The sequence below is a fragment of the Littorina saxatilis genome, linkage group LG17 (assembly GCF_037325665.1).
Source record: "Littorina saxatilis isolate snail1 linkage group LG17, US_GU_Lsax_2.0, whole genome shotgun sequence".
In the NCBI taxonomy this organism is placed as follows: domain Eukaryota; kingdom Metazoa; phylum Mollusca; class Gastropoda; order Littorinimorpha; family Littorinidae; genus Littorina; species Littorina saxatilis.
The window spans coordinates 65592695-65615939 of record NC_090261.1 but is presented as its reverse complement, the minus strand read 5'-3'; the positions used below and the strand labels follow the sequence as shown (position 1 = coordinate 65615939).

General features: G+C 41.2%; 1 protein-coding gene across 1 annotated transcript in view; it reads right to left on the bottom strand.

Annotated features, from left to right (window-relative positions):
* Positions 1-7959: 7959 nt before the first annotated feature.
* LOC138953371 (uncharacterized) overlaps positions 7960-23245 on the bottom strand; it is a 20089-nt gene continuing 4803 nt past the window's right edge. Inside the window, exons 4-9 of the mRNA XM_070325170.1 lie at positions 22746-22967; positions 22297-22415; positions 19668-19785; positions 18440-18658; positions 17434-17549; positions 7960-11652 (exon numbers count right to left, since the gene is read on the bottom strand). Coding sequence (XP_070181271.1) covers positions 11542-11652; positions 17434-17549; positions 18440-18658; positions 19668-19785; positions 22297-22415; positions 22746-22967 — 905 coding nt within the window. The 3' untranslated portion in view covers positions 7960-11541. The remainder of the gene's footprint in view (positions 11653-17433; positions 17550-18439; positions 18659-19667; positions 19786-22296; positions 22416-22745; positions 22968-23245) is intronic.

Here is a 23245-nt window from a genome sequence, read left to right as displayed (position 1 = left end):
TGAAAGGCGCTTGTTATGTTCGCCAAATGCCGCCATTGTCTAGATGGGCCATAGGTGCGCTTTTGACTAGATCAGCACTACTTGTGGTCGCCTTTGTAGCGGTTTTGTCTAGATGAACACCACTTGCCTTTGTAGTGTTTTTGTTTAGATGAACACCACTTGCCTTTGTAGTGTTTTTGTCTAGATGAACACCACTTGTCTTTGTAGTGTTTGTGTCTAGATGAACACCACTTGCCTTTCTAGTGTTTTTGTCTAGATGAACACCACTTGTCTTTGTAGTGTTTGTATCTAGATGAACACCACTTGTCTTTGTAGTGTTTTTGTCTGGATGAACACAACTTGTCTTTGTAGTGTTTTTGTCTAGATGAACACCACTTGCCTTTGTAGTGTTTTTGTCTTGATGAACACCACTTGTCTTTGTAGTGTTTGTGTCTAGATGAACACCACTTGTCTTTGCAGTGTTTGTGTCTAGATGAACACCACTTGTCTTTGTAGTGTTTGTGTCTAGATGAACACCACTTGTCTTTGTAGTGTTTGTGTCTAGATGAACACCACTTGCCTTTGTAGTGTTTGTGTCTAGATGAACACCACTTGTCTTTGTAGTGTTTGTGTCTAGATGAACACCACTTGCCTTTGTAGTGTTTGTGTCTTGATGAACACCACTTGTCTTTGTAGTGTTTGTGTCTTGATGAACACCACTTGTCTTTGTAGTGTTTGTGTCTTGATGAACACCACTTGTCTTTGTAGTGTTTGTGTCTAGATGAACACCACTTGCCTTTGTAGTGTTTGTTTTCTTCCTTTTTTTCTTTTTTTTTAAATCTGCCACTGAAGGAATCATTTGCATAACAGTATACCAGACATTCAGTCTTTTGGGCTGATCAGTGCTATTACCTCCATCGTTGAGAAGTCCACTGAAACGCATTTGCATACTGCATGTTTTATATGTGGTGAGTGAGAGAAATCTGTATTGACATTGTGTGACTGTGTCAATAGAATTATTATTTCTAGCGCCTGTATTACGTCATAGGCTGTTATCATAGGTATGACGTAGGTTTCAGGGTTTCGTCATTTCATAGACAGGGGTGTCAGCTTGTTTCTATTGGTTACGTCTGCGTGTTCGATTTGAATGAAAACACACAGACTATGCATTTGTTTGAATATTCCTGAATGGGGAATGTTTAGTTTTGCTTTTAATAAGTTAAATTAGTTTAGATCGTATTGATAAAATAATGTTTGGGTTGGTGACGCATAATCAAGCAGCGTCATATAGGACCCTCTTCCCCCTTCCCCTTTTCCCGACTAAAATGAGTAAAAGTTGTAATGAACTCGCCCAACGTTGAAACAAACGCGCACTTGTGACCTGCTACTGGCAGAGAAAAGCATGTCAAGCTTTGCCGGAATGTGATTGAATTATGCATTGTGGATTTTGTGCATTTGGGAAGTGAAACTGTCTGTGTAATGTTGGTGTGTACCAACTGGACTGATCCAGTGATGGAGTGTGTGATGGCTGATGTCCTGGATTTTGAATGCTGTTGTGAACCAGGGAGTGTTTCGTGTACAGAGATGATGTAGACCAGGTGAGAATAGACCTTTTGTTATCGGTACACTTTCTTTGGAATTGGCACAATGATTTGATTTTTTGGCTCACGAAGTGTAGCCTATGCGATCGTAACTTTGTCTGTCTGTGCGTTTGTGCGTTTGTGCGTGTGTGTGTGCGTGTGTGTGTGTGTTTGTGCGTGTGTATGTCTGTGGTAGAAACTTTAACATTTCCGAGTCTATGTGTGAGTGGTTATCCAAGACTACGGATAAAGCTCGCATAAGATTACGTCACGGTCAAAAGTGTTTGACGTCAATTAATGCATCATGACGGCATGCCTCCCTGTAGTCTTTCTCTCTCGCGTGGTGTGTGTGGTCTCGGTCATTGTTATTTTGAGCGGGCCGAGACTTTTTGGCAGTCGTGTCCCTGTAAGTAGGCTACATGCAGATCGACAGACAGATCTAGATCTAGTGTCTCTCTTTCTTGCACAGTGTCACCTAAGCTTACTGTGTGTGTGGGTGTGTATGTGTGACGGGGTGATTGAGTTTGTGTTACTGTTTGTCTATTTCTTACGTGAGCCTTGAAGGCTTCGCCTCTTGTCTTTCTTCGTGTAAATGTGTTGGAATTAGATCTCAGCAAGCACAGGAAGTTGGTCCCCTCTCGGACCAATATTGGATTTGGCTAAATGGCCTGTTGTGGTAAAAACTATTGTTTTGTCTGGAAATTGACAGCTGTAATAAAATGATGTGTAACTAACAACAGAAGAGAAGGCCAATGATAAGATTGAGAAAACCAAACATGCATGATGTATTTTAATACTGGAACTTGAATGATTGTAATTGTGGTGTTGATGACTGTGTGAGATGATACTTTGATATGAATTGTCGTTTCAGTAATTACTGACTTTGCTTTTACTTTTTGTTTCCCCAGCCGAGCGGACTCTTGGTGGGATAGCGTGTTTATTAGCGTGTTTTTCTTCTAGGTAGTGTTTATTATAGTGTTTTACTTCTAGGTAGTGTTTATTACCGTGTTTATTATTGTGTTCATTACCGTGGGTTTTTCTAGAGCGTGTTGTGTGTTGGTAGAGCACACACTAGTGACTTTATAGTGTTGTGGCAACAGAACTTTTTCGTAGTAGAGATTTGTCTCAAGCTACTTTTGATTTGAGTGCGGAGTATGTGTTTCCACCTTTTTCAGACTAAGTGTTGAAAGTGTTTATTGGAAAAGTAGCATTAGTCTGACGAACCTATTTTTGAGTCACTTGAGAAAAAGTGACTCTATGTAATCGGTCAGTGTTAGTCTGTCCGGCCGGCCGTCCGGCCGGCCGTCCGTAGACACCACCTTAACGTTGGACTTTTCTCGGAAACTATCAAAGCGATCGGGCTCATATTTTGTTTAGTCGTGACCTCCAATGACCTCTACACTTTAACGATGGTTTCGTTGACCTTTGACCTTTTTCAAGGTCACAGGTCAAAGGAAAAATTAGACATTTTATATCTTTGACAAAGTTCATCGGATGTGATTGAAACTTTGTAGGATTATTCTTTACATCAAAGTATTTACATCTGTAGCCTTTTACGAACGTTATCAGAAAAACAAGGGAGATAACTAGCCTTTTCTGTTCGGCAACACACAACTTAACGTTGGGCTTTTCTCGGAAACTATAAAAGTGACCGGGCTCAAATTTTATGTGAACGTGACTCATTGTGTTGTGAATAGCAATTTCTTCCTGTCCATCTGATGCCTCATATAATATTCAGAACTGCGAAAGTGACTCGATCGAGCGTTTGCTCTTCTTGTTAACTTTTATTTTAAATGCTTGGTGATTGTGTGCGTGAGTGTTATGCAATAAAGAGGACAGAGAACATTATTCAATGCATTCATCGAACTTTTATTGTTTGTGTATTCTCTCCCTCTCTCGCTTGCTTGTAATTGCCAACACCCGCATGCGCTCCACCACATTTACAAGGATAGAGACTGACTACAATTCAATTTATGCGGACAGTAAACTGCATCAATGTCTTGACAAAGAGGGAGCGTCCGTCAGTTCTTTTCTAGGGGGAGTATGTGTGTGTGTGTGTGTGCGTGTGTGTGCGTGCGTGCGCGCGTGCGTGTGTGTGTGCGTGTGTGTGTTCGTGCATGCGTTCGTGCATGCGTGCGTGTGTGTGTGTACGTACGTGCGTGCGTGCGTGCGTGTGTGTGTGTTTGTGTGTGTGTATTTGTGTCTGTCTGTCTGTCTGTGCGTGAGTGTGTATGTGTGTACTATGTCTCTGTGCCTGTATGTTTGTGTGTGTATGTGGGTTTGTGTATGTGTGTGTGTGTGTGTACGTGTGTGTGTGTGTGTGTGCGTGTCTTGGTCTGTCTGTCTGTCTGTCTATCTGTGTGTATGTGTGTGTGTGTGTGTCTGAAAGTGTGTGTGTGTGTATATATGTGAGTGTGTGTGTGTGTGTGTGTGTGTGCGTGCGTGTGTGTGTGTGCGTGTGTGCGTGCGTGTCTGTCTGTGTATGTCTCTGTGCCTGTGTGTTTGTTTGTCTGTGTCTATGTCTTAATGCCAGTCTGTGTCTGTATAATTTGACAGTTATCTGTTGGCCCAAAACACAAGCATTTAAAATGCACGGTCAGCATGATGCATCATGAGAGAATGTGTTAGAGAACATTCAGACTGTTAATATTTATCACGTGAGATAAGTGATTGGGTGCAGCCAGGTCACGACTATCCTTTGAATGGCAGACGTAAACAGATGGGAGTCGTCAAGAAAAGGGGCAATAAAGTTATGCACCGTGCGTATGACTTACGATGATGTCACAGCCACTGCCTTTAGCCTCAACTTCGGGACACCCATCAATTTAAAATCAACCGTCCCGTTTAAAAGCAAAAACAAAACATACGGCAAACAAAAAATTGGAAAGATGTCTAAAGGTTCTCTTGGTGTGTTTTTTCCTGCTTTAAAAATCCACGTGATTTTACTCGTTCGATTTTCTGATTGATTTATCAGTTGTTGCGGTTATACAAATAACGAAAAGGGATATGAAATGGCCGGTGTAAAATTGCATGTGATAACTTTCGATACAATTTTTTTTTTTAAATAGCTATAAAAATGCTTCTTTTTGTTTTAACTCAAATGATTATGGAAAATGACATTCGATGAATGTCAAAACGATAATAACTTACCCCCAAAGTATTTTGAGAACACACCGCAGAGTGAGTGATTGGCTATACAGCTAGGTGACGCGGCTCATTTGACTGACAGTGACAAATAGTGTGTAAGCCTACTTACACAAACATTCACACTCTACTTCTAAAGGCATGTGTTAAAGGCACAGTCAGCCTCCCGTAAACCATAACCGACACTGTCAGGCTTTTACACACAGTACAAACACCCTTTCATTTAAAAACTCACCGCTTGAGAACATCCTAGATGCCCCCCGTAAAGAGCGAGCAATTTTCAAAGAATTTATTTTTTCGTTGTTTATCTTACCCCTGAGCCATCGCGAACCCGTGTAATCCAGTTTCCTTTTTTTCACAATTTAGTCATCAGTTTGTGATTTCAATGCGACTCGCTGTCAGCTTATCTGCAATAGCACGTTATTGTGTACCTCTGAATCTAAAACGCCACAAACGGCTGCGAACTAGAGCGGTGGCGGTTGACGGTTCAGAGGAACTGGCGCTAGGCACAACCGTCGTCTGCTACGAGAAAGACGTTCTGCGTGACACGTTTCCGGGCTTTTCTTTTTTAAACTTTCAAAACTTCGAATTGTACTGATCTTGTCTTGATGAAAAAAGAATTATTTTTTTATTTAAGAATGTTTGTGTAACAAGCTGTCAATTATTATTTAGATTTTAAAAGTTAGGTCTAGCATCAAAACGAGGCGCCTGATAGTCCGTTCGGATAGTACACGAAATTAAATTCTTTGAAAATGTCTCACTCTCGACAGAAAGCAGCCAGGATGTTCCCGTTCGGTGAGCGTTCAAATGGAAGTATGCTTGCACTGTATGTAGAGGCTCTGGGAGCTCAGTGTTGGTTACGGGAGGCTTAAGCTGTGTTTCCATATAGCGACGCGACGCAACGGCGGCGCGGCGGCGACGTACCGCGCGACGGTTTGGCGTCAAGATTTTGTTCGCTCCAGGGAGCGAAAGAACTTGCTGCCGCGCGATATTTGCGTCCAAAGAGTATATGTCTTTCCAAACATTCGCGGACCCCCCACAACCAGGTTTATAGTCTATTTTGACTGTTTTTTCGTCAAATACATGTATTCCCTGAGCTGCACATAGTCCAGCAAAAATTTCTTCAAAGGTTGTCAAAGGCACCGTGTTCGTTCCGCTTTTTGAGCATTTTGTTCAAACAAAAGAGGGTATTTCTTACATTTCTCGTCTTTTCAATTGTCCAACCAACATAAGTAGCTTCAAATAAAGTTCCTCTTAATTACGGTATGGTTGTGTGAGTTTTTGACCGATTTATAAGAAGAAATCAAACCAGAAAGAACAAAAATCCGCCTGCCACGCCGTTTTTAATGGAAACACTCACAGCGAAATTCGCTAGCGGCATCGCGAGTTTATCGCCATCGTGCCGCCGCCGCGTCGCTAAATGGAAACATAGCTTTACTGTGCCTTTAACGTTACCTTAAAATGGCTGTTTTGTCTCAATGACCAATACCGGTTGAGAAGTTTTGGAGATGACTTACCTTGAATGGCATGTAGTAAGATCGCTGTCCGGTATCCCTGGCCACCATTATTCACACATTCTTGGTTTCGTCCCAAACCAGCGACGCTACTTCGGCGCAAGAATTCCTCTGTTTGCGTTGCAGTGTCGCGTTCGTCTTGAACTGCAGTCACAGACAGACGAAATGACGATAATGGAAAGTGACAGATAAGTATCAAGCGGTACGTTTCAAGCCTTCCCCGCAATCAAGTGAGGCAAGAGATTGACGCATGCGCAAGGGCGCTCACTAGACTGATGGCTTCTTGGCCCAAAAGACAATGCGCTGGTTGGTAATGCAAGGTCGCACGCAACTGCAAAGGACACTCCGTTATAGGGTTGAGAAAGTGAAGGCGCTTGATGTCAGCTCTGATTCCGTCTTTCTGCGTTATCGAGTGTTTTTAATTGACATTTCACATCCCGGTGGAAAGCTGTTATTAGTGTGTCTAAGAGAGAGAGAGAGAGAGAGAGAGTGAGAGAGAGAGAGAGAGTGGGGGGGGGGGGAGAGGGAGAGATAGAGAGAGAGAGAGAGACGGAGACTGAAAGAGAAAGAGAGAGACGGAGTGTGTGTGTGTGTGTGTGTGTGTGTGTGTGTGTGTGTGTGTGTGTTTTGTGTGTGTGTGTGTGTTTGTGTGCGAGTATAGATGCGTGCGTACATGTGTATGTGTGTGCGTGTGTGTGTGCGTGTGTTTGTGTGCGAGCATAGATACGTACGTGCGTGCGTGCGTCAGTGCGTGCGTGTGTGTGTGTGTGTGTGTGTGTGCGCACATGTGTGTGTGTGCGCGCGCATGGGTGCGTGCGTGTGTTTGTGTCTGCGTGCGTGCAAGAAGTCTCTGTGTGTGTGTCTGCGTGCTCGCGTGTGAGCGCGCTAGCGAGCAAGCTAGCTGGCAAACATACGGATTTTGTTGCCTCAATGAGCTTAGATGTTGAATTTAGTTTCTACAAACTTATTTTCTTCTCATTATTATTGAATAAAATTATTATATATATTGTAATATCATTATTCTCTTATTTCATCATTTCACAATATTTCCCAAGCTTAAGATGGGGGAAAAAAAAGTAATATAATAATGTGATGTTCGAGAGCCTGTGAGGGAGAGAGACGCGAGACGGAGTATGTTTATGTATGTATCCTGTCATGTCGCTGGCTCTGTCTTGTCCGGCCCCCATAATCCTTCTGCCTTGTGGCCGTAGCTGTTTCTGTCTTTCTTGTCTCTTTTTCTGTGTTTCGTGAATGGCGCTGCGACACATTGACAGTTGAAACTAACACTCCAAAGTGCGTTAATGTATCATTGTAAACACACCTCGCATTAAAAACGATGGGAAAAGCTAAAAATAAAAAATTTAAAAAAATAAAGAAAAATATCCAACGCATCTTCCTGAACAACGACCAAATACTATTATTAGTATTCTTTTGACGAAAGCAGTTGTATGCATTTTCGCACATTCAATCACACACACACACACACACACACACACACACACACACACACACACACACACACATGCACGCACGCACACACACACCCACACACACACGCGCGCGTCAGTGCGCGCGCACGCACGCAGACACGCACACACACACACACACACACACACGCACGCACGTACACACAAACACGCACTCATGCACACACACACACACACACTGACTGACGCACGAACGCACGCATTAACGCACAGAAACATGACATCGTACAAGGAAATGAATTCCTAACTACGTCGTAATTAGCAACCTTTATTTATCAGATGTCATATTTCAAACCCACATAGTTGAAATGTAACAGCAATTATATGTTACACGTTCCGTAGTTCAAATCAACTTTTTTGCGAATACATACTCCCCCAAAGTCACCAACGCACCATTACGCATGCGCAGTAACAAGTTAGTATAAATGTATTTTGAACTGAACAGTGTGGCAGTTGTAGATTAGCTCCCTATGACCGTTATCGGTAAATGTCCTATCCTTGATTGGTATGAAAGGGGAGGAGAACTTTAGCTGAATAAAGATAGAAGCAGACCACATGCTGGCGTCTGACATTCTGATAATCATCGGTCCACGCTATCGCTCTGTCTCTCTGACAGGATGAATAATTACTACGCGCATTAAAGGGAAATCTATCAAAACAAGAATACAGAGTTATCTCCCATATGTTTTTCACTAATGTTTTTTTTTATAACAGACGAAAGACGAACGTGATTGTAGAATGGCCGACTTGGACAGTTATCTCCGTTCTGTTCTTCACAGTTATGATAAAGACATCGTTCTAAGGCCAAACCAAGTCGAAATTTTGAGACTGCTGTGGGAAGGAGACCGTGATATTGTTGCATCACTCCCAACTGGTTACGGAAAAAGTCGTCTGCTCCGTAGCCATTTTGTTATGATCACGTGACAAATTAAAGTTGATTATCACGTGACACTTTTGCCATATTTAAAGTTGTTTGCACAGTAAATACATCCGCGAAAGATAGCTCGCTTGAAAGTGTCTTACATAACAATTCCTTTCTAAATTTAAAAATTACACAACACCATGAAAAATCATTATCGACGATTGCGAATCTGCTTATATCAATAACACATTACGAAAAGCTCTAAATATGTTAAAAAAAATCGATTTCCTCTCCAGAGAAGGAAAACAAAGGCATCCTGTCAGGGATAAATGAGACCCGAAGGGAAGTAACTCATTTTGACCTGAATTCAGGATGGGCCTTCTGAGTGAAGTTTGTCTTAAACAAACAGGTCTGATTCCGTATCAGAGCAAAACCAGTCGACTGGTCACTGAGAATTATCTTTGAAAAGTCCTAACTCTGCGTGCGGGGTGAGGAGGGGAGGAGGTGAACGAAGGTATCGGGGAAGGGGGTAAGGGGGCCAATGTAGGTCAACTAATGGTCACCCTCTGAAGAAAAAACAAGTCGCGCAAGGCGAAATTACAACATTTAGTCAAGCTGTCGAACTAACAGAATGAAACTGAACTCACTGCATTTTTACAGCAAGAGCGTCAGTCCACCGGTCGATGCAAAGGCAGTGAAATTGACAAGAAGAGCGAGGTAGTAGTTGCGCTGAGAAGGATAGCACGCTTTTCTTTATCTCTATTCTTTTTAACTTTCTGAGCGTGTTTTTAATCCAAACATATCACATCTATATGTTTTTGGAATCAGGAACCCACAAGGAATAAGATGAAATTGTCTTTAAATCGATTTCGGAAATTTTATTTTAATAATAATTTTTATATTTTTAATTTTCAGAGCTTGTTTTTAATCCGAATATAACATATTTATATGTTTTTGGAATCAGAAAATGATGAAGAATAAGATGTACGTAAATTTGGATCGTTTAAAAAAAAAATTTCTTTTTCACAATTTTCAGATTTTAATGACCAAAGTCATTAGTTAATTTTTAAGCCACCAAGCTGAAATGCAATACCGAAGTCCGGCCTTCGTCGAAGATTGCTTGGCCAAAATTTCAATCAGTTTGATTAAAAAATGAGGGTGTGACAGTGCCGCCTCAACTTTTACAAAAAGCCGGATATGACGTCATCAAAGGTATTTATCGAAAACAAGAAAAAAACATCCGGGATATCATTCCCAGGAACTCTCATGTCAAATTTCATAAAGATCGGTCCAGTAGTTTGATCTGAATCGCTCTACAGACACACACGCACAGACAGACACACACACATACACCGCGACCCTCGTCTCGATTCCCCCTCTATGTTAAAACATTTAGTCAAAACTTGACTAAATGTTAAAACAGTAACACAAATTACTGCCCCTGAAGACAAAGATCTCGCAAACCGGACACAAAGGTTACTCACTCACCTTGAAGATTATCACAACAACGTAAAACGAGATTTAGATCCTCGAATTATTCTCAGCACAATCAAGTGACATGCGCATTTCATGATACAGTCGAACCTGCCGTGGAGACCACCTGTCCATAAAGACCACCTGCCCATTAAGACCACCCCAAAAGACCCCTGACGGCTTTTAAGACTTTATAAATCTCCTGTCCATAAAGACCACCTGTCTAAAGAGACCACGTTTGCTCAGTCCCTTGGGTGGTCTCTTTAGACAGGGTCGACTTCTTTCCCGTGTGTTAGATTGTGCACACAGCCACATACTAATATGGCAACGCTTCATGCGCTATCCTGGGTCACGGTATGTAGTTATACAATTACTTGATTAATTATAATCTGCACATAACAGGAAACTGTGTAACGTGTCAAGGTGGGTGAATGTTTCTAACCCACGCTAAGTGGGGTTTTTAAACACGATGGTGAATTCATTTTAGTTATCTGTACGTCGGTGATGACTCTGACTTGTTGTTGTTGTTGTTGTTGTTGTTGTTGTTGTTGTTGTTGTTGTTGTTAACCTTTTGACTTTATGCAAGGAGTGTATGGCTGTATGAGTGCTTTCACACCATGACAAATACCAATGGCTGTCATGCTATATGGCGGAATACATTCTTGTAATCTTGTAATCTTGTAATCAAACGCCGGGACGGAACATTGTGATTTGCAAGGCGATTCACACGGGAAGGTCGATGACTTTAATTAAAGTCAAATGAAAGGACAAGACAACAAGACACCCGGAACACAAGAGGACGAGTGATGTTGCAGAAAGTGACACCAGGAAGTAACATTAGCCGTTTTGTTGTTGAAGTAACGAAAGTTTGAGTTAAAAAATGTTGAAAATGTTTAAACAGGGATACAGAGTACACAATATTAATTGCCCAACGTACCTGAGAATTCGTCTGAAAGTTGTGGTTAACTGTGATCACCTGAACAACACTAATACATGCAGTGAAACCGTGACAGTCGGTCGTCCAATATCGTTAAAAACAGTGTTCAGGTGCAAATCTTTACATTCTGGATCCTGAATTTACACGCACATGTGTACACACATTTCAGTCAAATAAACTGCTTGTTATGGAATAATAAGCTGCAGTTACCAACAACCAATAGTAAAACAGACTATTGCGGAGATAAATAGTAATGTTCAAAAGCGTTTATATACAACAAGTCCCACATGTATTTCCAAGCGGTTTTCAATGCCAAAACAAAAAGTCAAGAAAAAATACAAAATGCATACAAATCACTGTGCGGTATCAAACACACCAGACACATTATCTCCTCACTATGCCAAGTGGCCCCGCGACAACAACAACAACAACAACAACTAACAAAGCAAACTAAACTAATATATCTTCCATGAAAAAAACATTCTTTAACACGCAAAACAGCTCAGAATCATGATTACAAGATTCACATTCCTAGACGTACACAAAGATTTTGCCAGATGTAGTGTCACGTGACATGATGTCCAACCGTTTCGATGACGTGTGTGGCAGTATGACGTAGCTCTTCGTTGTTTTGTAGTGTCAGGCTCTGCACAATTCGCATTAGCTCTGTCTGACCCTGTGACACAATCAGACACCTTTAGGCTTACTCGACTTAGAGAATGAGGTTGATCATGGGAGGGGGAGAGACAGAGAGACAGAGAGACAGAGAGAGAGAGAGAGACAGAGACAGAGACAGAGAGAGAGACAGAGAGAGACAGAGACAGAGAGAGACAGAGACAGAGAGAGACAGACAGACAGACAGACAGACAGACAGACAGACACACAGACACACAGACACACAGACACACAGAGTCAGAGAGACAGTGACAGTGAGTCTCAGAGAGTGACAGAGACAAAGCAACACAGAGAGATAGAGAGAGAACTCAGAACTCAGAAAATGTATTGTTTAGGCCAACAGGTACATATCTAACAAGACAAAACGCTCTCACTCTCTCTCTCTCACTCTCTCTCTCTCACTCTCTCACTCTCTCTCTCTCTCTCTCACACACTCTCTCTCTCTCTCTCTTTCTCTCTCTCTCTCTCTCTCTCTCTCTCTCTCTCTCTCTCTCTCTCTCACACACACACACACACACACACACACACACACACACATGGCTGTCACTACATCAAATACATCCTTAACCAACAACATACAACCTACACCAGCTTGAACATAAGTGGAAAAATTGCAGCTTCGAGATGTACAAAAACAGAGAGAAAACATCGAAGCCAAAATAATGGTTTCGTTACACCTGGAAGTAAATCACGGCGTTTGTTGACGTAATAAATAAACCTGCCTAAATCATGGAGACCCTTCTTATTTTGCATCAACAACTGGAAGGAAACAAAACAAGGAAACGATGTGTATTTTACAGGTAAATATCGACAGCGAAGATCTTTCACTGCGCCACAGTTAAAAATAATGTGCATTTCATCTTCAGGTGCTTTTCTACAAAATGGGCAAAGCAGGTCCTGCAGGGTATGTGAAATATATCTCAATTTAGAGCGTAAATCAGATACGCCAGCTCAGAACCTAATGAGCACATCTCGAATATGCTTATTAGTGACAAAAGTAAAATAAGTTTCTATGAGAACAAATGTCTTAATGTGGGCGGGGATATAGCTCAGTTGGTAGCGCGCTGGATTTGTATTCAGTTGGCCGCTGTCAGCGTGAGTTCGATCCCAAGTTCGGCGGAAATTTATTTCAGAGTCAACTTTGTGTGCAGACTCTCTTCGGTGTCCGAACTCCCCCCCCCCCCCCCCCGTGTACACTACATTGGGTGTGCACGTTAAAGATCCCACGATTGACAAAAGGGTCTATCCTGGCAAAATTGCTTAGGCACAGTTAATAATTGTCTACCTATACCCGTGTGACTTGGAATAATAGTCCGTGAAAGGTAAATATGCGCCGAAATGGCTGCAATTACTGGCCGTATAAAATTTCATCTCACACGGCATCACTGCAGAGCGCCTAGAACTGTACCCACGGAATGTGCGCGATATAAGCGTCATTGATTGATTGATTGATTAAATACTGTATAAACCTCAAATCTGGCACTTTCGCTAATACGCTTTTGCTAATTGTGATTACTACAGTCAATCAATCTCTTGCTAATTGTGATTACTACAGTCAATCAGTCTCTTGCTAATTGTGATTACTACAGTCAATCAGTCTCTTGCTAATTGTGATTACTACAGTCAATCAGTCTCTTGCTAATTGTGATTACTACAGTCAATCAGTCTCTTGCTAATTGTGATTACTACAGTCAATCAGTCTCTTGCTAATTGTGATTACTACAGTCAATCAATCTCTTGCTAATTGTGATTACTACAGTCAATCAGTCTCTTGCTAATTGTGATTACTACAGTCAATCAGTCTCTTGCTAATTGTGATTACTACAGTCAATCAGTCTCTTGCTAATTGTGATTACTACAGTCAATCAATCTCTTGCTAATTGTGATTACTACAGTCAATCAGTCTCTTGCTAATTGTGATTACTACAGTCAATCAATCCTCCATCTTGCTCAGGCGTAACCAGTATTTTATGCATGCAACATAAGAACAAATGTACAGAGGATAGTGGCCAGTTTCAGCATTATGCAATGTCGTTTGGTGTTCTTGGAGCCACGTTTAAAATCTTTTTAAGTGCAAAGGTGTCAATCTTTTCTATCTGTTTTTGCGGGTAAAGACCCCACATTTCTGACCCATATACCAAGACTGGCTTTATCTGGGCATCAAAGAGTTTTAAGAAAAGGTTTGGGGAGAAATCACCCAGTTTCCATAGAGTTCTCAATAGCTCAAAAGACCTACTTAGCCTTGGATGCCATATCATTAAGGGAGTTTGTGAAGGTCATGCGGGTGGTGAGGACAATTCCTAAATACTTATAGAAGTTAACTATCTTCACCTTTTCGCCGTTAAAAAAACATTTTTCGTTCTGTGAAATTTACCCACCATTTCTAAAAAAATAATGATATTTGATTTTTCCAGATTTACCTCCAGATCCATGCTTTGCGAGCAAGAACACACAATTGGTTTTGTAAGCCGATCACGGTATCAGACAGAAAAACAATGTCATCAGCGTTGAAAAGCAAAATAAATAGTTGAAGTAGGTCAGGCACGATTTGTACTCCATGTTTACCATTACAAATGATTTCTGATGCCAGATCATTAATGAACAGGGAGAAAAGTAGCGGACTGGTTATTTTCCCTTGCTTAAGGCCTTTGTGGTAAAAAAACAGCGTCTGTCAGTTTACACCCATATTTACACCCCTGGTATAGGGGTGTGTATAGGTTTCGCTCGATGTGTTTGTTTGGGTGTTTGTGTGTTTGTTTGGGTGTTTGTTTGTGTGTTTGTGTGTTTGTGTTCGCATATAGATCTCACGAATGAACGGACCGATCGTCACCAAACTTGGTGAACAGGTTCTATACATTCCTGAGACGGTCCTTACAAAAATTGGGACCAGTCAAACACACGGTTACGGAGTTATTGGTGGATTAAAATTATACAAGGACTTATACAGTTCAAAGGGAAATAACCATTCTCACTCAGTCACTGCCACCAACTGAGAAGGTTATTTCCCTGTGACGGGGGTGTTTTTCCTACCTCATAGGAATTTCTTGTTTACTCGGGCTTTAACTCTGCTGTACATACTTTTAACCCCCGATCCGCGCAAAATAGGCCAGAGCTTACAGTGGGAAATAAAATCAAATGCTTTACGAAATTCAATAAAAGCAACGTGTAACTTTTTGTTTCTCAACAAATGCCTCTGAATCATACTAAACAAAGTAAATATGTAATCAGTGGTTCGGTGATCTTTCCGAAATCCTGCTTGTATATCACCGAGTAAATGTTGTTCTACAACCCAACTTGACAATCGCTCATTAATAATATAACTATACAACTTGCCACAGATGTTCAACAAAGAGATACCTCTATAGTTATCGGGTTTATGCAAACTGCCCTTTTTGTGTAAGGGGTGGATTATGGCTTCAGTCTAAACTCCAGATGAAAAAATAGCATTGAACAAACGGACCAAAAAAGGAATTATATGAACATGTGCACATTTGAAGATCTCTGGTATAACTCCATCAGGTCCGGCAGCTTTATTTGCTTCCAGATGATCAATAGCTGCTTTAACCTCTGGTATAACTCCATCAGGTCCGGCAGCTTTATTTGCTTCCAGATGATCAATAGCTGCTTTAACCTCTTGATAGGTTATGTCAGAATTCAAAATATCATCTTCAGGACAGGTTTCCCCTAGCCCTTCGTTCGACTCACCCTGACAGCTAGGCTCTTCACTTCCGTTTACATTTGCAACATCGTTCGCACTAAACACATTCATAAAATGCTCCAGCCACTGCTCATTAGTTTTTGTTTGTTTGTTTGTTTGCTTAACGCCCAGCCGACCACGAAGGGCCATATCAGGGCGGTGCTGCTTTGACATTTAACGTGGGCCACACACAAGACAGAAGTCGCAGCACAGGCTTCATGTCTCACCCAGTCACATTATTCTGACACCGGACCAACCAGTCCTAGCACTAACCCCATAATGCCAGACGCCAGGCGGAGCAGCCACTGGATTGCCAATTTTAAAGTCTTAGGTATGACCCGGCCGGGGTTCGAACCCACGACCTTCCGATCCGATCACGGGGCGGACGCCTTACCACTAGGCCAACCGTGCCGGTCTCTGCTCATTAGTAATATTGGCCTTCAATGCACTCTTTCTTGATAACTGTTTAACGTTTTTCCAAAACTTTTTGGAATCTTTAGAACAGCTTTCTAATTCTTCTCTACATTTCTGTTTATATGAACTGTTTTCTTTCTCGTCCTTCTTATACTTCTTCCGAGTTTCACAATAGGATTATCTGTCTGAGGAAAGAAGCGTGCTTCTGGATTGGCGTAGAGACCCTCTGGTAGCCCTTCTTTTATCTTTATATTCCTTATCAAGCCAGGCACTACCAGTGCTAGTACTTTTCTGGAGGCTGTGCCTTACAAAGAGGCAATCAGCGACTGAATTAAGCACAGACGTAAATGTACAGTCTGCTTTATCAATACTAACATCAATCAAATTGGAGGCTTTTTCTATCTCGGAGAGACTTTCTGGCTGATTCAACTTATTCATAAAACTGGCCGGTTTTTCTTCTGACCATTTCATTTTATACACAAAGGGGCCGCTATCTTTGTAATGTGATTTATCTGACTGGAGAGCATGTTTCATCACACAGAAAACAGTCATGTGCTTGGAATCAAGAACACACATCTTATGTACCAGGGAAGCCAAAGGACAGGACACAATAAAATAGACAATCACGCTGCTGCCGTTTGGCGTTATGTACGTATGCAGACCGCTTCTATCACCATCACAAGCCTCATTTAATATGTGCATATCCAGGCTAGAACACAAATCTAACAAACTTCTTCCGGATGGATTAACAACCAGGTCCTGGGAGGTACGCTGAGAGAAATGGAAACCTTGAGCGCTGTTGTTGGACCAGAGATCGTCGTCTACATTCACACAACAGCCTCATTCTTGGCCGTAAAATGGAGCAACGTTACAACCGGGTTCTGGCATCCACACATAATGAAAGCTGCATCATCTTTCTTTTCTATTATATCAAGAAAACACAGTTCCATCATTGATACACCATTAACGAGAAAGAGAGAGAGAGAGAGAGAGAGAGAGAGAGAGAGAGAGCGCTACAGACAGACAGAGACAGATAGATAGGGACAGAGTCACAGACAGAGACAGAGATACAGCAACAGAGAGAGAGAGAGAGAGAGAGAGAGAGAGAGAGAGAGAGAGAGAGAGAGAGAGAGAGAGAGAGAGAGAGAGAGAGAGAGAGAGAGAGAGAGAGAGAGCGCTACAGACAGACAGACAGAGACAGATAGATAGGGACAGAGTCACAGACAGAGACAGAGATACAGCAACAGAGAGAGAGAGAGAGAAAGATAGAGAAAGAATGGAGAGAGGGAAATGAGAGAGAGACAGAGAGAGACACGGACAGAGACAGAGCGAGAGAGCAAACAGGAAAACGAAAAAGTAAAGACTTTAAATGCACAGAGAAAAGCGGACTGAATCGCCACAAAATTGAAGAGTTGAGTTGCCGAACTTTGTTGTGGTGAGGGACTGTTGAAGTCAATTAAGGACTGCCGTATTCGTTTAAAAAATACAAAAGAAAGGACTTGCCATTTCGGCAAATTTACAAATCCAAGAAACATCCTTGCACAACAACTGAACATTTGCGTTTGTCTGTGTCTATGTTTGTCTGTACCTGTTGTCCTTTGTATGTTACAAAGAAAAAAATGGTTAATTACAAAAGCTAATACACCGACACAAGCGTACACGGCTAATTACCTGAATGACAACGCAGTGTTCCTTGCACGAGGCAAGCTTCAGCAATAGTTTCAGTGACTCCAACTTCCTGTCGTCACTGTCACTGTGGAGAACGTTCTCTATGAGGCCCAGTCCTCCTGCAAAGGTACACACAGACGGTCAAGCTTTCAGGATCAGGATCGATACATTGCAGGAACCTTTTTAGGTTATCATCGCACAGGTTTTCGCCAAGGTCGGTGTTCTCGGGACAGCAAGCACTATTTCTTAAGAAATCAACATTTGTTTAAGATTCTCACAGGTACTTTCCAGGCAACCCTGTAACAGTGTGTGTTTGTGTGTTTGTTCTGTGAAAACCAGTCTTGATCTAAGAACTGGTCAGGAATAAAAGCTGGTTCTTGTGTAGCAGCTAGAGTGCCTCTGAGAATGAAGAATATCATTATGAGCTTGCGGCGATCATCTTTTTTTGAGGATGACAGTCGCTTGTTCATTTCAATGCTGGTTATTCTCTCAGGTGCCAGGAGAATGGTTCCAAATAACTCTCACTTACTCTATTACACATGCTGTAAGCATTTAGAGCGCTTACATCCCTTTGCTTATTAGAACAATACAACTGATATGTTTCATAACTGTCAATCAGTAGTGTCATGTGCGTTGCTCAAAATGTATTCCACAATTGTACAGAGATTCGTCATGTGTGTCTGCCTGTCTGTTGCAGTCACGGGCACTTGAAACGGAAAGGGTGAGGCTTTCATTTTCAGTACTTTATAATCCTATTGCTGTCACAGGCTTGGGATGGGGTTTAAGCTCTCTTGCTTTTACTGCAGTACTGTAGTATAGACAGGGGATCTTAAACCTCACCCAAACCCTCAACCTTACCAGGCCAAGTGCCTGATCATTCTATATCTCTAATTGCTTGCAATACTGCTGTAAGTAAACGTTCACACTGTAACATTCATTTTTACATTTCCTCTTTATTTTTCTCAAATGTAGATAGATAGATACCTAAAACCCAAATCTGTAAACAGACCTCTGGCCAGGATTTCCCTCTGACAGCTGTCCTCTCTGGTCATCTCTCTCAGCGCTTTCACTATCTGGACACACGTGACGTCATCACTAGCGCTGCTTCCGCCGGAAGTGATATCAGTCAGCTGACTGAGAAGGAATTCCACCTTCCCCATGCCAAGAATAGAGAGGGTGTTCATTTGGTTGGCTAGAACGTCATAGAGAGCCGTGTTTTCCTCCACAACTGTTCCAACAAGATATAACTATTGTGATTAAACGATGTTTTATTTATTGTGACATTTTGGTATGTACGGTTTCAGTCTGTTCCAACTTTGCATTGTAAACTACCTTTGTGCTTGATAAACTACCTTTGTGCATAATAAACTATAATTGTGCATCACAAACTACCTTTGTGCATTATAAACTACCTTTGTGTATTATAAACTACCTTTGTGTATTATAAACTAACACTTTGAGGATGGGAGTAGTAGAAGTGATGTGGTTTTGCTTCGAAACAAAAGGTTTGTGTATTAAACAGTTGTGTGGAAGACGATAAAATAATCAAGCAACAATTTGTGTCCATGTGTAGACAGATTCAAAAAGAATTATAAAGTAAATTGAAACTAGTTGCCGACATTTGCCGTGAACAAGACGCGTCCCGGATAGTTCGTTCTCCTCTCAATGCTGAGCCTGCCAATAAATAGTTTTCCTAGACCATTGTATCTTTATGACCGGCCATTTTTGTTCAGTGGCACTCTTGCTCTTTGATCTCATCTCGCAGGATATTCCCGCCTCAACAGACTGCGCTCCGCAGACAAGAATATATTCCACAAGGATACCCGGTGTATGTCATTTGGTCTTGATGCAACGTGGTCTGATTTACTGTAACTTCTGCACACTTCATACCTATTGTAAAATAAGTGATTTCAAATTCTGCACTGCGAGAAATAGGTATCAATGCTTCCGTTTTTGGACACGTGTTCGAGTTATGAAACGACTTTCCATGATAGTTAAAAATGTAAAGATTTACTTCACACCCATTGTAAAATATGCGATTTCAAATTCTGCACTGCCATTAATAGGTGATTGAAAAATATAAGGTATACGTAACAATGCTCCCGTTTTTGGACACAAAAGGCGTTTGAATGGGAACGTTTCGGTTATTTTTGTAGTCTGTATAAAACGCGTTGGAGTTATGAACGACCTTGCCATGGTTGTGCAAAATGTAAAGATCATAAAAACAGTCAGCTTACCAACTTCTTCGGAACCTGCTTGTCCAATTGTGTGCAGTGTGTCCAAGACAGCCTGTCGGATCTTGTGGTTTTCAGTGTGCTGTAGAGCTGACAGGGCTTCCACTAACCCTCGATTTCTCTGTGGTGACAAGGTTTCAACATAAGACTGCAGAGATTCAGAATAATCATAATACACAGATATTCTAGAAGAAAAATTAAAAAGAGAGAGAGACAATTACATGTTAAAAATACAGTGGGGATACACTTTGTCTCTTGGAGCAGTAAGAAGCTCCAAGAACAATTCACATCTTTATCACAAAACAAAAAGTCTCATATTGATCGAAATGAGAAATAAACATTTCAGAATGTTTCTGCTAGTGGCGTTATGCACACTGATACCGAATCCACAATGCTTTTGTGAGATGATCATGCCAATTTTTTCTTTTTTCTTTTTTTTTCAAACAATTTTATTCAAATAAATAACAACAATTAACAATATCTCATACAATGAATTAAATACAACTTATCGAGTACAACAAGCTAACTTTTTTTAACGTTTTGTTCTTCGAACACTCACACAAAAATGCTTCTTATCTGTAACTGCCTATTAAAAATACTTTCCAACGGTAAAAACGAATTTGTTTTTTTATATATACTAACGCACATCTTTCCGATTAAGATAATGTGGTTCAATTTATACATAGTTGCCTTTTTCACCATTACAAAATGCATACCAAATAAAACATCACTAACTTTCAAAACAATCTTAATTTCTAAAGTACGAAAAATAAATTTTTCAATAAACTTCCAGAATTTGTATACAACCGGGCATTCAAAAAAGAAGTGTTTAATGAAATCAGTTACATCACAACAGTAATTACATTTATTAGTTTCCGTTACTTTCATTTTACACAGGAGAATGTTGGTCGGATAAATGTTGTGCATAATTTTCCAGTGTAAAACTCTTAATCTAGTCTCTTGTGTTGACTGATAGGCAACTATCCAAGATCGTTCATCAATTTCTACATTAAACTTTCTCTTCCAAAATCCTCCGGAACATGGTACATCTGTTTTCATATTAATAATCTCTTTCCTATATTCTCTGGCACTTAACACATTTTTGCCGTTAAACAGTGGTAAGGTAATACAAACATCATCAGTCATATTTACAACATTTTTCCTCATAAATAATGACACAGCAGCTTTTACAACATTATATTCAAGAATTCGGTTTGGCGAATATCCAATCAAATCACAGATATCTTGATATATAGCTATTCTGATGAACACGTGGGGGAATTCGGGGGCTGTGATTGGATGGTCTCTTCCGATCATCAAAGCATAATGCGGCGGAAGTCGGCCATTTTACTCAATATCCAAAAGCATATTGTCGATAACAAAGACGCATGGTTCCGGTTTCTTCCACGTGTTTTACACGCATACCTCGCCAGGTTTGTTTCTGTGACTAGTCGACAGACGATGCCATTTGCTTTGTGTGTGTTTTTGTTGTTGCTTACTGTACATGACATACATTACGTGTAAAATCCAGTTCTTTAACAGGCAACAAACCTTGCAAATTTCCAGAAGCTGCAATCTGAAGCGACATATCTCTGATTCTAGCAGACGATCTCTCCAATGTTTAACACAAAATCAGCAAACTCTCCTGTCACATAGAACGTCCATTGTATAGTGCAATGTTGAAATGAAGTTACCGGTCTGAAACATTTAGTCGTTTCTTCTGAGACAATCCTTGTTCTCTTATCATCTACAGATTTACCCAACAGAAGTCAGACTTTCGAACATACAATATACGTAGGAAAGCATGATACGTCATGAAGTCATATGATTCCTAGCATATTGACGTAATGCTAAACATCCGGTTATCTCGAGTTTTCTCCGTAATACATGTCCGTGGGTTTTTCAATGTTCGGTTATTTCCGTGGCTTCATGCGGAAAGGGAACCGTCGTCTGCAATCAGCGACATGGACCATTCTGGTACTTGTTGCTGACAAAAACATGATTTTAACACAGAATTTAATGTCAGAATAGCTATATAAACGCTATTGTGTTTTCATCGTAGCAATAGGGTCCGATATTTAGATTCAAACAAGTAGCCTATAATGCGACTCGTCTTCGACTCGTCGGCATTATACTTGTCTCGTCTAAATATCGGGCCCTATTGCTACGCTGAAAACACAATAGCTGGTAATGATAATATGTCTCCCGAACAATGTTAGTTAATACCAATACACCTCGTTGTATCCAACTTTCAAAAAATAAAACTTTGCCACTATACGTTATGCATGCATTATTCCATAATAAAGTCGGCCCGACTGTCCCACGATCGTAGTGGTTATTATCCAGCCAATATTTTAATACTGCTTTCCAAAAGTGTGATTTCACTAGGTCTAACCCTTTAAATCTTGCACTGTTTACATTCGATAAGAAACATTCAAAATGCTTTCCAAAACGCAAATACATCATCTTTGGAGTGAAACTCCAATTATCATTTTCATTTGATGTAGTCATGCCATTTTTAATTCAGTTAAGCGGGTGAAGGTGATTCAGAGTTGTTGATGTTGTTTTTCAATGTCTGTTCATTAATGCTTTCCAAAAAGTGGGCCATATGATGTTTATTTCTTACACCCACCTGAAAGATCTGAGCATTTGCAGCGTCCATGGCCAACTGTAGAAAGGTGGCAGCCGCAGCTTCTTTCTCCGGTTCAGTCCCTGTCTGCAGTACCGTCTTCAGGGGGTCAACAGCGCCCTCTGTTGGTAGCGTGCAAAACGACGTGTAACATTTTGAACATTTTAGTGTATTGTACATATTCTAATTAAAGCTTACTACTAAATGTGGATCTTATTCGTAATCATAAGGTGATTGAGTGCGTGGATGGTTGTATAGGGTGCTTTTTATGTGTGTGTGTGTGTGTGTGTGTGTGTGTGTGTGTGTGTGTGTGTGTGTGTTTGTGTGTGTGTTTGTGTATGTGTGTGTGTGTGCCAAGAAAATTGGTCAGAAACGGGGGGTCGTTATTAGGAGGGGTCGTTATGGAAGGTTCCACTGTATATGTAGTGTCCGCAATACGTTGACGAACTGACCTTTTGCGACCATGAGCCGCCTATTGAATTCAAGCCGTGCCAGCAGTGACCAGCCCACCACCAGCTCCTCGACATGCAAGCCGCTCTTAGGGTTCGGAGAGGTCAAGGCCGTCTGACCGCCGGACAGGCAGTGCTGCAGTACGTCGTGGTCCATCTCCATCAGACACAATTGACCCTCGTCCACGATGAAAGCCAGTAACAACAAGGCGGTCACTTGGATGCCTGCCGTGAGGTGGATACAGTAACAGCACGGTTTCTCCGTTGCTTTCAACATGTATGGGGGGGTTAGAGGAGACAGACAGGCAGACAGACAGACAAACAGACACGGACAGACAGACAGACAGACATAAAGCAACAGCACAGTCATATGCTTGCCGCTTTTGAAATGTACAGGATAGTGTAACAGCCCAGCAACAAAACCCTCAATAAGCGCACTGGTGGAAAAAGCAATAGCACAATCACGAAATACACTGCCTTTTTGCGTACAAGGGGTTGATCTA